Below are 15,589 nucleotides of genomic sequence, written 5' to 3'. Positions count from 1 at the left end.
AAGTCTGTGGTGCGACTGAAACGGCAATATAGGATACACCCCCATTCTAAAAGAGAGGTGGAAACCTCAAGCCCAGCTGCTGAATGTGACCCTCCAACCCCACCCCAGCCTTTACGTGGCCCTTGGACCTTGGAACTCTCCATGGGCTGCAACTCTCACCAGTCTTCCTTCATACCCTCCTTGAGGCAGGTGGGTGCATTTAGAAACCCCTGGCTTCTGTGTGGCTAGGAGCTATCTTATTGTACAAAGGTTAAGAGGCATATCCATTATTCTACCCACTTTTGCCTTGGATCACACACACACCTTTGTCTCCAGGTTTGCCCATTATTCTCCTAAAATATGATCTTTAGACCTCCCCCCCCCAACTTAGGGCTAGTAAATTATTTTTCCTAAGACAATCCATTGCAAGCCTAACTATGACCATAATAAGAGACGGCAAGAGTTACAACCATGCGGCCAATTTTTGTTGTAAGTGTAGCGCTTGTCCTTTTCTGGTTTTGGTAGATCTTTGAGCAAGATCCCCCAAGTGGGGATACTTCTTCTGGGCTTCAGTTACTGTTGCTCGTGCACTAACCCTCTTTCTTCTGGACCAGTCTAGATAGCTAGCATGAGAGAGTGATAAGGTGAAGTGGAGATCACTCCTCTTCCTCTTGTCACTGCCTGCTCTCTTAGAGAGGACCGATGGCTGTGCAGCAACAGCAAGGAGTAGCAGAACTGGACCAGAAAGCTTGCTGAGGCAATAACCTTGGCAGGTGTTTGATGACATGGACTCCTGACAACAAACATAGGGTAGAACACACATTCTGTTTCCACCAGATGTATTCAAAACTCAGGAGATGTTTCTTTACCATAAATCAAGGCGAGGAAGGTGTGACTTCCAGTGGCTAAGTGGGCAAGAAGGTCAATTGTTAACCCTTCTCTTTCTGGGTGCTTTTTTCCTCTCTACCTAGCAAGGGCTCCTAGACTGTGCTTCCATCTGGAAGTGAGTTTGGGGGGTTGTAGTTAAGTGAATAGTGAATGGCTTCTTTGCTAGCAGTCTCAGCCTGCTTTAAAGTGGAAAACCTATAGCTGAGTTTTGCAGACAGGCAGTGGAGGTGGAATGGGTAGGCCTGCCCTGAAATGTAATGGCAATGCAAGATGCACTGAGCAGGGCTATTAAATGGAACAGAATGGTGTAGTAGCAGGTGGGAAATTCATTTTGCTCGGTGGTGGGAGACAGGAGGACTAATTTGCTAACTTTATTACTAGCATTAATATTCTACCATTCTATAAAAATTGAAGTTGGTAGAAGAGATGAGAGTAGGATTACCTTAGCATAATGCTGCTTTTCTTTTATTTGTTGCCTAACATGTAATGCATTTGTTTGGATGTATTAATAATGAATTCATTCTTGTTTGCTTCGATTCTAGGAGTTTGCAGCACTTACTAAAGAACTTAATGTTTGCAGAGAACAACTCCTTGAAAGGGAAGAAGAAATTGCAGAACTGAAAGCAGAACGAAATAATACAAGGGTTAGTTAATTATCTGATATCATTTTGTTGCTATTGCATACAATGTTGCTCTTGACTTTGCTTTTTAAATTAAAGGGGGAAGTGAATGGATAGAACCTTAAGCTACGCCTCTTACCTTTCTGAATATGGTGCTTCGGTGTGGCATGTATGTTTGGGATGTGCAAGGCTTGAAAAAATGAATGAATAAATGAATGAATGAATGAATGAATGAATGAATAAATAAATAAATAAATAATATAAATATACAACCATCAAATCAAAATCAGATAAGCCACAGATTGCACTAATAGGGCAATGTGTATAACAAGTAAGTTGTTATATGCAAGCTGTATTGAGCTAAAAATGCTGCAAACCAGGAAGTTAGTAAATGAGTTGTGAGTATGTATGTGGAAGAGGAAGTATAACAGCCCAAGGATGACCAAACAGTGTTATTGCCTGGTGTTGCATGCAGACTAACCCAGTACAGTGGTACCTTGGAAGTCAAACGGAATCCGTTCCAGAAGTCCGTTTGATTTCCAAAACATTTGGAAACCAAGGTGCTGCTTCCAGTTGGCTGCAGGAAGCTCCAGCCAAGCAGAAGCTGCGGAAGCCACGTTGGACGTTCGGGTTCCAAAGAACGTTCGCAAACCTGAACACTCACTTCCGGGTTTGCGGCATTCGGGGGCTAAAACGTTTGACTCACAAGGCATTCGGGATCCAAGGTATGACTGTATGAATTTATGCTGGGAAATGTAGTAGAGTGGCTCATGGGTGCATGCCTACTACATGTGTGGGAATGGATATCTTCCTTTTGTACCTACATATTCCACACAGTGAATTTTGGTGTTAATGCAGCAAATATGACTCCTGTGTGATAAAGTATGAATTTGTCCTTACCAGTCAAATGTATTTTTCTGAATGCTGAACTTAAGAGTTTCAGAATGAAATCATAATCATAAATTGCCACCAGGTATGATTTCTTGCCAGTGTTGCCCATCGTAAGCTTCGGATATAACATTATTAGCTAAACGTACTGTTTTACTGAGTTGTGGAAATCCCCAGGAGTGCAACCAAAAGCTTGCATGTTTGGACTGGTAGCTCTTGGAGATCTCATCATCTTTACTCCTCCAGGCATAGTTTTGAGAATCAGCTTGAATTTATATTTGGTAGTCAGTGCCAGTAGTTGATTACTTGCCATTGAATCTTTCTAGTTATTCAGGATTAACCCACTTATGTTTCAGTATGGTAATAATAGTATAATTAGAGCATTTGTGATTCAACTGTGTAAAGAATTTTTTTTTTGAAAGTGTCATTGGATTTCCTTTATAAAGCCAAATGAAATGTATCACTGCTCAAGATCTTAGGAATCATCTTTTGACCTTTTGGGTAATCATCAATTTTGTCATTCTTTATTTCATCAAATTCGGGCAATACCACACCAGCAAATTTAGCAGCAAGACAGAGCCATCTAAAAACACAGTAGCAGTTCCTGTCTATTTGGGAAAATTCCCAGTATTCAGGAGTATATTTGTAAACTAAAAGGGAGTAGGGATAAAAAACCCATATGGCCTAACAGGGAACTATTCTCAGTGGCTTCTGCAACTACTTCCTATTTTTTTTGGTTAGCAAAGTACATGTTTTTTCCCCTCAGTTGAATTTGCCATGAAACTTTCTGGGCTACATAGTTTTTCAGGCAGTCAAAGTTAAAAGAGATCATTTTTAAGACAAACAGAATTCTGTAACTCATGTGGTCATAAACAATCCATCATTGTGGGTTTGGGGTGCACATTGCATCATGATTTTATTTTCAAACAATAGCATAGCATTTCTCTTCAGATGCTTAGAATGGAATTCATCTGTCTTCCTCATCTAAATTTTGGTTATTTTTCAGCTGCTGTTAGAGCATTTGGAATGTCTTGTCTCCCGGCATGAGCGATCTCTTAGAATGACTGTAGTAAAGAGACAGGCTCAATCTCCAGCAGGCGTATCTAGTGAAGTAGAAGTTCTCAAAGCACTAAAATCCCTATTTGAACACCACAAAGCCCTTGATGAAAAGGTAAATGTACTGAGTGCATTGTTTATTATTTGAGAAATATATAATAAATGGTTATGGCAAACTAATTAAGCACATTAGTGTAAAAACAGTCTGTCGTTCAAAATTACTCATGTAAGTAATAAATGCAAGTGGAAAAAATAGCTGGCTGACTTGTAAAACTTGTTTGTCTTGGTAATAACTAGCTTACCTTTGTAAGTTTACCTTGTTATAACTAGCTTACCTTTCTAAGCAGGTGTCAGCCAGTGAATTGGTTTTCTGAGGCAGTCCCCTTGGTAACACAAACAGAAAAAGTGAGAATAACATTTGCCCTCTACTTTTGTTCAGTTGAAGCTTGATAGCACTGCTGTCTACTCCAAAATATAGATGCCAGGAAAGTGGTGGCAATGTCAAATTGGAGTGCGACAATCTTTTATTATGGTGCCTTCCCAGTCCCTTTTCATCCGCTTCGTTCAACTCTTCGTTCCCCTTTTTGCTTCATTCTGTTTCTTCCTCCCTTTCCCCCAGCTTTTGGTATGTGCATAGAGGAAGAGACAGGAAATGAAAACACTTTAATGCATTTGGGTGATGGGTGGGATCTGTGCCACTTTTAAATTGTGCCACTTTTAAATTGTGACATAGGGGGAAAAAAGAAGTGATAAGAGCAGAGGGGCCAGCTTATCCTAATACTGTTAGACGTATATGCTGTAATGCAAGAGAGAGCTTAGCTTCTTCAAGTCCCCTTCCTGACTTCTTTCCCTTCTGAGGGTTGGGACACCCTTCTGAAATGGTGGGCTGTGATGTAGGGGGCTGAGGGGGAAGGGGATCACTGAAAACAGTGGGTCGTGAGGGAGACAGGAGGCAGGGAATTTATCCAGTTGCCTCCTGTGTGCTTTTTCTATGGATCCAGTTCAGTATGACTATATGACTGTCCATCAAACAGTATGGATAGGCATTGTGAAATTTGAAGTTAAGCAGTTGAAGTCCCAATGACTTCAGAAGAGGCTTATCCTTAACTTTGGTTGAACTGTGCCCTTATTTTCCATTCGGTGTTCTGTTCAGTAGCTTCCATCTCTTGCTTTTGGGAAGTTCTGGGCATTTAGCCTTTTGAGTAAGCAATCTTACTCAGATCTTTTGAGTAAGCAGTCTTACTCAAATCAATAAACAAGTTCATTTATTTCAATTAATCTACTGAGTGTGACTAACATCAGATGGCACACCTGGTCTTTAAGCAAATATTTCATTAGTAGAAAAGCCATGGACGGTGGCTTTGATTGTAAGGATTGTGAGCAGAAATTTGCTCATGGAGTAAGACTTTTGATGTGGTGTAGGGATTGTAGGTGGGTTGGGTTGTGGAAATGAGAACCTTCTACATGATCAAGATTTACCCTTATGCTTGGGCTTTATTGGATCCAGACCCATAAGGTTTATACAGAGTATTCACAGGTGACATATTGATTAATTGAAACTTTTATATTTTAATTGTTATAACAACCAATCTCTATGCTTGTTTAGTCAAAAAAGATGAAATACAATATGATAAAATTAATATATTTAAAACCAATTCATCCTATCTAACCATGATATTGTTACCAGTCCACATTTCTGTAGTATAGCTAATACTATATTCTTAAGCTTGTCTGAGCCAGAGGTTCATTGCCTGCAAATGAAATAGGAGTTCTGAATGTATATTGGCTCCATATTGATTTTGCATAAGCTGCTTGTTGTTTGGCATTCCAATGATAATGGAAGAAATGTTTCGGTTGTTACTTCATTGTTTTTAAGAATTTAAAGATAATGTTCATTGCCAAAAATAAATATATAACTGCATGTAAATCCAAACTTCTGCACAGTTTAGTTTTGGAATTGCTTGTGTTCACACCTTGGCTCTATCTTTTTTAGGTAAGGGAAAGATTACGAGTAGCCCTTGAAAGATGTAGCTTGTTGGAGGAAGAACTGGGTACTACACACAAGGAGGTAGGTCATTTCCTTAAAACAAAAACTCATCTTGTCAGCTCTGAAGGAGCTGTTGACTTTTTGAGGGGCCCAAAGAACTATGACTGAAAGGAAAGGGTTCGAATCAGTGAACTGCTCCCATTGCATCTCTTGGTCCTGCTGCCAATTCTAAACACTGATTCAAATATTTGTGAAGCAGTGTGTCTTCATTCACTTTATTATTTGTGTACCGCTTTCTGACAACTCTCCCCTCAAACGCAAAGCAGCTTACAACAAAGAAACGGATGCATTTCAAACACACACTCCCAAATCATAGCATAGGAAAACTATAGCCTATTAACAATTTCATAATACACAGCAAAACAAAAATATAATGACATACCCAGAAACACATTCCTATACTATATATACATAACAAGATTACTTAAACAGCATGCAGCATTCATACAAAAATAACAAGGGAGTTTCACAGTTTCACCTTAGTCCTAGAAATTCCCCTCCCTTGATGTTGCTCATAGTCCCTCTCCTGCAGCAGCTTCTTTGAAGGCTTTCCAAGGGCAAAGGGTGGGGTAGCTAGAAGCACCCCTCTCTGTCTTCTGCTGGATAGGGACTTTGTGCAGCTTGGTGATGTTGGGAATACGTTTTCCATGGAGTCTTCTCTCTAAATGCAATCTTTTCAGCTGTGGACATGTCACTGCAAGGTTTCAGTCAGTCCTAAGAGCCAATTCACCCAACTCCATTCACTTATTAAGTAAATGGCAGTCATAGATCATTTGTTTTGCAGAAGGTTTCCTGTCTGACAGTTGAGTACTCCTCAAAGGCAAGCTTACCATTTGACAAATTATTTAGAGGAAATATAATCTTATTTAGATTACAGAAATCAGTCCCAGTTCTGCTTTAAAAATGAGGGTGGTAGTATATCTGTTGCCTATTCATTCATAAATGCAGAATTTCCATCTTTGCAAATGTTGTTAACTGCTCCTTTTTAAATTTCTGAATTAATATCCTTTATTACCATAACTGAAACAATACTTTAATTTCATTTTCAGTTAATGATTTTGAAAGAACAGAACAATCAGAAAAGAACTCAAGCTGATGGGATGCCTGATGTTAATCATGATCAGGAGAATGCACCTAGCACTAATGGGAAGGTAGGTGGAAACCTTGGTCTTGTAGGCCCTGTTCACTCTTCATTTCTGGTAACGGGTTTGTGGTACAGAAAACACCATTTTTAAATAAACATGGTTTCAGTTTGATTTACTCATTGTTTCTTGAATCTCTGGCAATGAGACCAGAGACTCATCCTTTTGAATCTTTTCCTCCTAGGAAATAGTAAATGAGCAGACCTTAATCATGCCTGAATTATGATAGCTTTAACTTGAAAAATTATGGTAGTATGTAGTACATCATATTGTACTGTCTTCTAAAAATAATAATTTTATTTCCATATAGAGATCTTCCAATGGCTCTCTAAGTCATGATGAAGACCTTGCTAAAGTAATAGAACTTCAAGATGTCATAGAGATGCAAACTAAAGAGCAGGCTCAAATGAAAGAACGTATAACGGCCCTTTCTAACAGAGTAGCAGAACTGGAAGAAGATCTTGATACCGCTAGGAAAGATCTAATAAAATCTGAAGAAATGAACACAAAGTTGCAAAGAGATGTAAGAGAGGTAAGGAAATGTCAGTTTAAAATGTTTTGCATGTGACCTAACGGAAGGATTGAGCAAACATGTTTTAATAAACTCTCAAGTGGAATTTTAAAACTTGTATTTATAGTTGGCTGTATGAACCTCTGTTCAAAAATTCTCTTTTTTTCTGGGTTTTACATGCAGTGTGAATCTTGATTTGGCAGCCATATAAATTAATGTTCTGATCGGGGGGAAATCCAAGTCTGTTTTTATTAACTTCTGCATAGGCTGGCACCTGATTAATATGATTACTGGTGGATCTTGAAAAGATGAGCACCTCCTATTAAAAGGGCTAAAGTAACCACATCACATACTTTGGTATTGAGTATATACATAGACTAGGGATTCAAATAACTATTTAGGCTTAAAGCTTACAATTACCCCTGTGAATCTTGACTGTTTTGCTTGGAACAACCTACAGTTATTCCTTATCACAACTTCTTTTGAAGCACTCCTCATTTTCCAAACCATATTATCAGAGATTGGAAACTTTTGCAAATCTTGATCTTGAACTTGTTAAGATCAGTAAGAATTGGCAACTTGCATAGTGTCAAGACCCACAAAGTAAAATAAAGGTGCAATTATTTCAAAGGATCTTTTGATCACTCTTATATTTCCATGCCTGATTTCTCAAGATAGTCTATTAAACACACTTAATGAAGAGAGACTATTTAACACTTAGGGACTATGTATTTCCTTAATCTCCTTACAATTTTTACAACTTAGGCAATGGCTCAAAAGGAAGATATGGAAGAGCGAATCACAACCCTTGAAAAACGCTACCTCGCTGCACAACGTGAAGCTACATCCGTGCATGACCTCAATGATAAACTTGAAAACGAAATTGCTAATAAAGATTCTCTGCACCGACAGGTAGAAACTGTTAATTATAAAGCAAAACTTTATCGAGCTGTGATAGCTCCCCATAATCTGCTTAACGTACTTGATATGAGAAATATGAAAGAGACAACTTTGCAGCAGTGCAGGTAGAATGCCATGCATTCACAAAGAATTAAATAACTGGTTTTATGCAACAGTTGTGTGAGAACAAGGCCACTTGTGCAATTGAGCTTTCCCACCATGTACTCCCCAAAGAAACTGCTTCTGGGGTAGGGTTCCTCAGGAAAAAGGGGGTTGGAATATCACCTGGGGGACAGCAGCAGGAAGAAATAATCTAAGAAAATTTGCCAGCCTTGCACTTCAGTAAGTGACTTGCACAATAGGTAAAAATATTCAGTTTGCTGGTGATAATTAGTTATATCTAATTATAACCAGAAAAATGGCTTGTATACTGTACAGATGGCCATGGGTAAACTCAACAGAGCATGATATTAGGAGCTTATTTTTTATTTTAAAAATTGTATCCTGTTGTTTACAGTAGCATTCCATCCTTGGTTATTTTTGTAGTGTACTGTATGTTGGAAATGAACTTCTGAATTTCCATTTGAAACGCGTATTCCATGTTCATATGTTGCTCATGAAAATTATCTGCGTTTGTGAGCTGTGTTGTGTGCGAGACAACTTCCATGATCTTGGAAGCTAATAAAAACTATTCTCTACAATTTCACACAATTTTTCTCACAACATGACTGTTCAGTACCAATAAAAAGAGCTTTTGAAAGTAACATTTGGAAAAATATATGGAGTTATAAGTAAATTAATGGTTTTCTTGCCTTGCTAGAGTGAAGATAAGAACAGGCAGTTACAGGAGCGACTGGAACTAGCTGAGCAAAAATTGCAGCAGACTCTCAGAAAAGCCGAGACTCTGCCAGAGGTGGAGGCTGAACTGGCTCAGAGAGTTGCAGCACTTACAAAGGTAGGGCTGTGATACTTTGTACTGTGAAAAACTGTGTCTTCAGCGGAAACAATTTGTTTTTAGCAATTTAGTTCTAATCCCACCCTTCACCCCCAGCTGGGTTAACAAAATAGCTTGACATAGTGCTTTATATTTATATGATTTCTTAGTTCTGTAACATAAAACAATTCATGTTTTTATAGTTTGGAGGTTGCTTGAGCAACTCTTGTGTCAGCTGTAGGTGTTGCATTATAAAGTCCTTCTGCATTTCCTAGTGGAGTAAACTATATCCGTAAGCAATGTTATGCCCAGTATTTACAAATGGATTATTGGCTGCCTTTTATAGTCTTCATGTGGTTGTTGTTGTTGCTGTTGTTACCACCTTTTCTGTTCCTTATTGTCTTTCGTTACCTGACATTTGCCTCTTGGGAATTCTGCAGCTAAATTAGCTAAACAGTTGGAACATAATCCAAGCTAAGGAAGGCCAAATTTGTACAAGTGATGCTAATCCCTATTTCTGCATGCATGGTTTTTTAAAAACCATTAAAATGAAAGGTAGTAGGGAAGAAACAGTGTTCAATGTATTTTATTCCATTGCAGTGTGTGAACAGAAATAGCAGTCTGCATAAATCACAAAATTCTCATTTGCTAATAGTTTTTCTGGGTGAATTTTCAAATTTTAATTAGCAGTATGATTTATAATAGGCTGAAGAAAGACATGGTAACATTGAAGAACGATTGAGGCAGATGGAAGCCCAGCTGGAGGAGAAAAATCAGGAATTGCTAAGGGTATGTTAAAGCAGTGATGACTACCATCTCCCCTCACCCTACTTTCAAACTTGAAAAAAAAATCAGGTTAGCAATGCAAAGTATAGGCTTATATTCCTCATAAAGTGAACTGAACGGGCAAGCTTTTATCTTAACTGGTTACTTGAAGTACCTGCATAGGCCTTGAATATTCAATAGCACTGGTGGGTGAATTTGCTTCTTAGAACAATGTCAGCTCCTATAACTAAATTTTTAAATAACTAATTAGAGAACATGTTTAGTGAAAGGACCTCTTGTACAGCTGCTGTCAAAATTATCAGTGGCTAAAAGTTCTGGAAACTATCATCATAAATATTCTTCAGAATCACATTGCTATTTTTTTAGGGCAGGCTCAGCCTTCAGTCTGGAAAAGCAAATATATATTATGCTATAAATTAGAGCATCGTGAAAAATATGTATAGCACAATAACTTTGGGACCTTCACTATTTCTACAAATTAGAGACAGAAAAAAGAGTTGGCTTATGTGATTTTTGCTTTTGGATGTGTACAAATGCTCATAAACTCACTTTGTTTCTTATTATGCCCTTTTCCCGCACATCCCAAAATCTAGGCTCGACAAAGAGAGAAAATGAATGAAGAGCATAATAAACGTTTATCTGATACCGTTGATAAACTTTTGTCTGAATCCAATGAGAGACTTCAGCTTCACCTTAAAGAAAGAATGGCTGCCCTGGAAGATAAGGTAATTGTGAATGTTATGAATGTTGCTTGAAATGCAACAGCAGCTTCAGTTGTAGTTTACCAGTTTATTGATGGGTATTTAGCCTGCTGTTTATGGCAAGACAGAGAGCCAGCGAAAGAACTATATAAACCATGGGGATGTCTAGTGCACAGCTGTGGTAACACTACTACTTTGTTATGGGCAGAGAAACTTCTCCTAGGAATATACCTTTTGTGTTAAGTGTGTTAAAACAGTGGTGTGAGGCTCCTGCTCTGCAATCTGCTGCTCTTTTTACAGCTTTGGCTACTTGTAGATAGATGGATGGATCTTTAGATGGATGGATGGATGGATGGATCTTTTGTTAAGCGTATTTTATTATACACCACCCTGGAACCAGGTGATAAAGAACTATATGTAATTCTCTTATATTAATGTTTATCTTATTTAAGGAGAGTGTACAAGAGCTCATGTATCTTAAATTGAGCCAAAGAGGCAAACAAGTAGAGCTAAACAAGCAGGTGCTCACATCTATAACCTTTTGGTAGTATTTAAGAACTTTAAAATGCTAAGTATTGCAAAGGGTCACATTCTTAAATCCTAATGAACTTAATTTTGTTCCAGAATGCTCTTGTTCGTGAAGTTGAAAATGCTAAGAAACACGTTGAAGAGCTTCAGAATGAAAAGGTATTGACTGAAAATGAAATGCATTACTTTATACCATGGTTGTAAAGCAGTGAAACAAAATTAGGCATGAGGAAAAGAATAAATTACCACAACTGTTAAAAAAAAATGCCTGCTTCGAAGTTGATTGTACCACAGATCATCCTGCAAAAGCCCAAGGATCACTAATACCCGGAAAGCATACATCTGTAATGGAGTAATTTTTTGTTTAGACATTCCCAGAAACTTGCTGAGGTTTTTTCTCTTTACAGTAGGGGTGGCTAACTTCCAGTCTGGGGCCTAATTACACCTCCCCCATGTAATTCTTTCTGCCCCCCGATCCCGCTGATGTTGGTGGAAGTAGCAAAAAGAAAAAATGTAGTAGATGCAGTACTAACGTTGACATATTACCCCTTCTACAGTCATCAGATTGATCATTTGACAGAAGAGGGGTCTATAACCCCCTTCAGATAATTTGCATGGATTATTTGAGGAGGGGGAGTTGTGCATGTGGGAGCCTGGGGTGGGTATACTTACCATTGGCATATGGTTCCCTGGAGGGTTGGCCCAAAGGTAAATGTGGCTCTTAAGCCAAAACTGGTTAGCCATCCCAGCTGTTGGGGTGCAGGGAGGAATAGACCCAGTCTCCCCTGTCCTTTGAAATTTCATAGTTATTCAGAGCCATTCTAGAAATAATAAGTAAGTGAGGGACAGTTGATCAAAATGGTTTTTGAAAAAACTTTTCATTGAGATGGGCCTTGAATATTAGAAATTCAAAACAATACTAACCTTATGAACCAATGTATGTGATTTATGTTTTGAAAAGAAATATATAACAGTAAAAGGAATTTATTACTTGCTTTTCTTTGTAGGATCAACTAGTACTAAACATTGAAGCAATGAGGTCTGAAAATGACCAGATGAGGATCAGAGGCCCTTCCCTTCATCATAGGTATAAGTTACAACACATATGCCTTTCTTCATTATAAAGTATTGCTAGATGAATGCGTGTGTCTAAATTACTGACATTTGAGAGAGTGTCTCTTATTAATGCAAAATATGGTATCTGCTCTGGTTTCAGTCGACCACATCTGGGTAGTGTGCCAGATTTCAGATATCCACTGGCACCTTCAGCCATAGCTGACAATCAAACAGATTCTTATAGCACCTCAGTGTTAAGACGTCCACAAAAAGGACGTTTGGCAGCTCTGCGAGATGAACCTTCAAAGGTATGAACTTTTTGTTAAAGCACTCTTATAATAGCATGTTTTAACACACAGTTTTTCATCTCAAAGCTATAAGAAGCCTATTGAAATGATATTTATATATACAAAATAAGGTCCATATTAAAACAAGTTTGAAGATGTTCTTGACTATCAAAGACTTGAGGGTGGATCAAAAGTACTACTTGCAAAATGTGACTTAAAACTCTGTGACTTTTTGATCCAGCGGAGGCTTTCATGAATGGAAGGGAAAGGGAGGGTGATTGATTGACAGGTTTCTTTTGCAATTTCCCCTTTCTTATGCAGCCCTCCCATGCTATTCTGGACAGTCCCCCCAAACCCCACCCTGGTGGGGCAGAGGGAAAGAGGAATAAGAAAATAAAATAAAATAGTCTCATTCTCCCTTGTTCACAGAAGCCTCTGCTGGGTCAAAGAACTGTCCATGAACAGAATAACAGGCTAGCGCAAACCAAAAAAGGGGTGTTGCTATGAAAAGAAGCAAAAAGCATGCAGGAGGAAAAAAGAAAATGATTTACCGTATTTTTTGCCCTATAGGACGCACTTTTTCCCCTCCAAAAATGAAGGGGAAATGTGTGTGCGTCCAATGGGGCGAATGCAGGCTTTCGCTGAAGCCTGGAGAGCGAGAGGGGTCGGTGCGCACTGACCCCTCTCGCTCTCCAGGCTTCAGGAAGCTATCCGCAAGCCTTGGGAGCCCGCAGGAGTTCCCGCCGGGCTCCCACGGCTTGCGGAGAGCTGCCTGCATCCCGAAGCCTGGGGCGCGCACCCCAGCTTCAGGCAGCTCTCTGCAAGCCTGGGGAGACCAGCGCGATGTCGCGCCGGGCTCCCTAGGCTTGCAGATAGCAGTCTGTTCTGGGGGCTGGAGTCGGGGGAAGCTTGGGCTTCCCCCGCCCCAGCCCCATGCCTGGGGGAAAAATAATTTTTCTTTCTTTCTCCCCCCCCCCCAAAAAAAATTAGGTGTGCCCTATGGGGCGAAAAATATGGTATTACTTATCTAATTTGGACCCCTCTGGACCAAGGAAACTCAGATATGTAGAAGTTCCATATGAAATTTCTTTATGAAGGAACAGAGTGGTCTGATCATTTTCTTTTTCCTACCAGCTAAAGCTGTGCACCTAGTTCCAAATGCTGGATTTGAATTATTTGTGTGAAGTAATAAATACATGGTATTGCTGCTTTGACACACTGAGTTAATTATGGGAAGCTGGATTACTGAATTTTGGATGTCCTTCCCCCCCTGCTGATTACTGTTAGGCAGCTAGAATGAGGTCATGACAAAAATAAAATTCTCATCTAAAAAACTGAAGTTTCCAAAGCTATTCAAGAAACTTAAATAATGGAATTATCTTTTGTTTCACTTACATAATGTTGCATTTATGTACTATATCTTGATTTTTTATAATCTTATTTGATAGAAATAATAATGACTATGAACATGATATTACAATTATTGTTTTGGTTTTATTGCATTCTTAATATTGCTGCCTTGGTGGATTACTGCAGCATGTAAGTTAAGTCTTAGTGATTTTATCTGTCTATCTTATCTATATGTTAAGTGAGAGAAATTTGCAATTAAAACTCAGATCACATATATTAAACAGGTTCAGACTCTTAATGAGCAAGACTGGGAGCGTGCGCAACAAGCAAGTGTGTTGGCAAATGTTGCACAAGCCTTTGAGAGCGATGTTGATATCTCAGACGGTGAGGATGACAGAGAAACAATATTCAGCTCAGTTGACATCTTGTCACCTAGTGGTCAGGCAGATGCCCAGACTTTAGCCATGATGCTTCAGGAACAGTTGGATGCCATCAACAATGAAATTAGGTACAGTATACATTTGTATCATTTACTTAAATTTCCACTATTTGATGTGAGAATGTATTCTTCCTGTACGTCTAGTTTGTTTACTCTCATTTCTTTTCGTTCACATAAGTTATAGCAATAGGTGTGTTTAATTTACCCAGTGCTCTTCCATTTGTATGGATATAGACATGATTTTTCTACATTGTCAGTTTGCCAGAGTTCTTGAAAAATTAACTCAATGTGATTATTTCTAACTGCTGTGGTAGTAGCATGGCTTCTCCAAACAGCATGAATCTTTACTTTGTGTCTGTGAACACAAAGCAAAAATTTAAGATCTGCTGTATTTGGTTATTTTGTGAGTGTTGAATCATTTGCCTTAAAGACAAGCAGCAAATTATTTTTCATGAAAAAGAGCTTTAAGTAAATTTAATGTCCCTACCTAGCTTTAATAGTAGCTGCCACTCTTGAAGAATCCCCCCCCCCCAAAGGATATATATGCAGAGAACAGTGTAGGAGTTAGTACAGAGGCTGCAGGGTGGGGGTAAAATGCAAAAATAGCCTCACAATTTTATTTCCTCACAGAAGTCTCTCTTAGATCAAATACTGCATATATCCATGAAGGGACAGTGTGGGGTGCAGTCCCAAATGAGTACCTCTTCAGTAGAATTCCAGTAGTAATACTGTACCTTTCATGAGGACTTGTAAAGAAGTACAATGGAACCTTTGTTCTCAAACTTAATGATTTCCGGAAGTCCATCCGACTCCTGCAACCGTTCGAAATCCAAGGCGCGGCTTCCGATTGACTGCAGGAGCTTCCTGCACTCAAGCGGAAGCTGCGTCGGACATTCGGCTTCCAAAAACCGTTTGAAAACCGGAACACTTCCAGGTTATCACCGTTTGGGAGCTGATTTGTTTGTCAACTAAGCCGTTCAAGAACCTTGAACTGTACCCTTAAACAGCTTATCATAACTTGATGAAATTATTGATGAAAATAGCAAAAGTTAATTGATGGCAGTGAAGCTTTGATAACATTGGATAAAATGTGCGTCTTTTGTGGCAGATACATTGCATAAAGGAATTGCATTCTTTCTTTCTTTTTAGACTGATACAAGAAGAAAAGGAAAACACTGAGCAGCGAGCAGAGGAAATTGAAAGCCGTGTTGGTAGTGGGAGTTTAGAGAATCTTGGCCGATTTCGGTCATTGAGCTCTCTCCCTCCTCCCTTTCCTGGTGGCTCCCTTTCTGGCTCCTCTCCACCTGGCAGTGGTCGTTCCACCCCGCGACGAATGCCACATAGTCCTGCTCGAGAAGTGGACAGACTAGGCATCATGACGCTAGTAAGTGTCTCTGTTTTCCTCCCACACACCCCAGGGGGAAATCCCTATGATTAGGTCTTGTGTTGTTCCCCATTTTTCTGTGTGTCTTGTTTT

At 39.1% G+C, this 15,589-nt stretch overlaps 1 protein-coding gene across 8 annotated transcripts in view; it reads left to right on the top strand.

The window, feature by feature from the left end:
• The window catches only part of PPFIA1 (PTPRF interacting protein alpha 1), a 56,882-nt gene that overhangs the window by 18,521 nt on the left and 22,772 nt on the right, over positions 1–15,589 (top strand). For all 8 annotated transcript variants that reach the window (XM_081891202.1, XM_081891199.1, XM_081891201.1 and 5 more), the window contains exons 3-16: positions 1,410–1,511; positions 3,382–3,546; positions 5,425–5,499; positions 6,528–6,629; positions 6,931–7,152; positions 7,897–8,043; positions 8,852–8,986; positions 9,671–9,754; positions 10,345–10,476; positions 11,077–11,139; positions 11,988–12,067; positions 12,197–12,344; positions 13,958–14,181; positions 15,262–15,496. In XM_081891202.1, coding sequence (XP_081747328.1) covers positions 1,410–1,511; positions 3,382–3,546; positions 5,425–5,499; positions 6,528–6,629; positions 6,931–7,152; positions 7,897–8,043; positions 8,852–8,986; positions 9,671–9,754; positions 10,345–10,476; positions 11,077–11,139; positions 11,988–12,067; positions 12,197–12,344; positions 13,958–14,181; positions 15,262–15,496 — 1,914 coding nt within the window. The remainder of the gene's footprint in view (positions 1–1,409; positions 1,512–3,381; positions 3,547–5,424; positions 5,500–6,527; positions 6,630–6,930; positions 7,153–7,896; positions 8,044–8,851; positions 8,987–9,670; positions 9,755–10,344; positions 10,477–11,076; positions 11,140–11,987; positions 12,068–12,196; positions 12,345–13,957; positions 14,182–15,261; positions 15,497–15,589) is intronic.

Source organism: Podarcis melisellensis (assembly GCF_964234715.1).
Source record: "Podarcis melisellensis genome assembly, chromosome: 1".
NCBI lineage: Eukaryota > Metazoa > Chordata > Lepidosauria > Squamata > Lacertidae > Podarcis > Podarcis melisellensis.
Note: the sequence above shows the minus strand (reverse complement) of the source record. Positions and strands in the feature narration are given on the sequence as shown.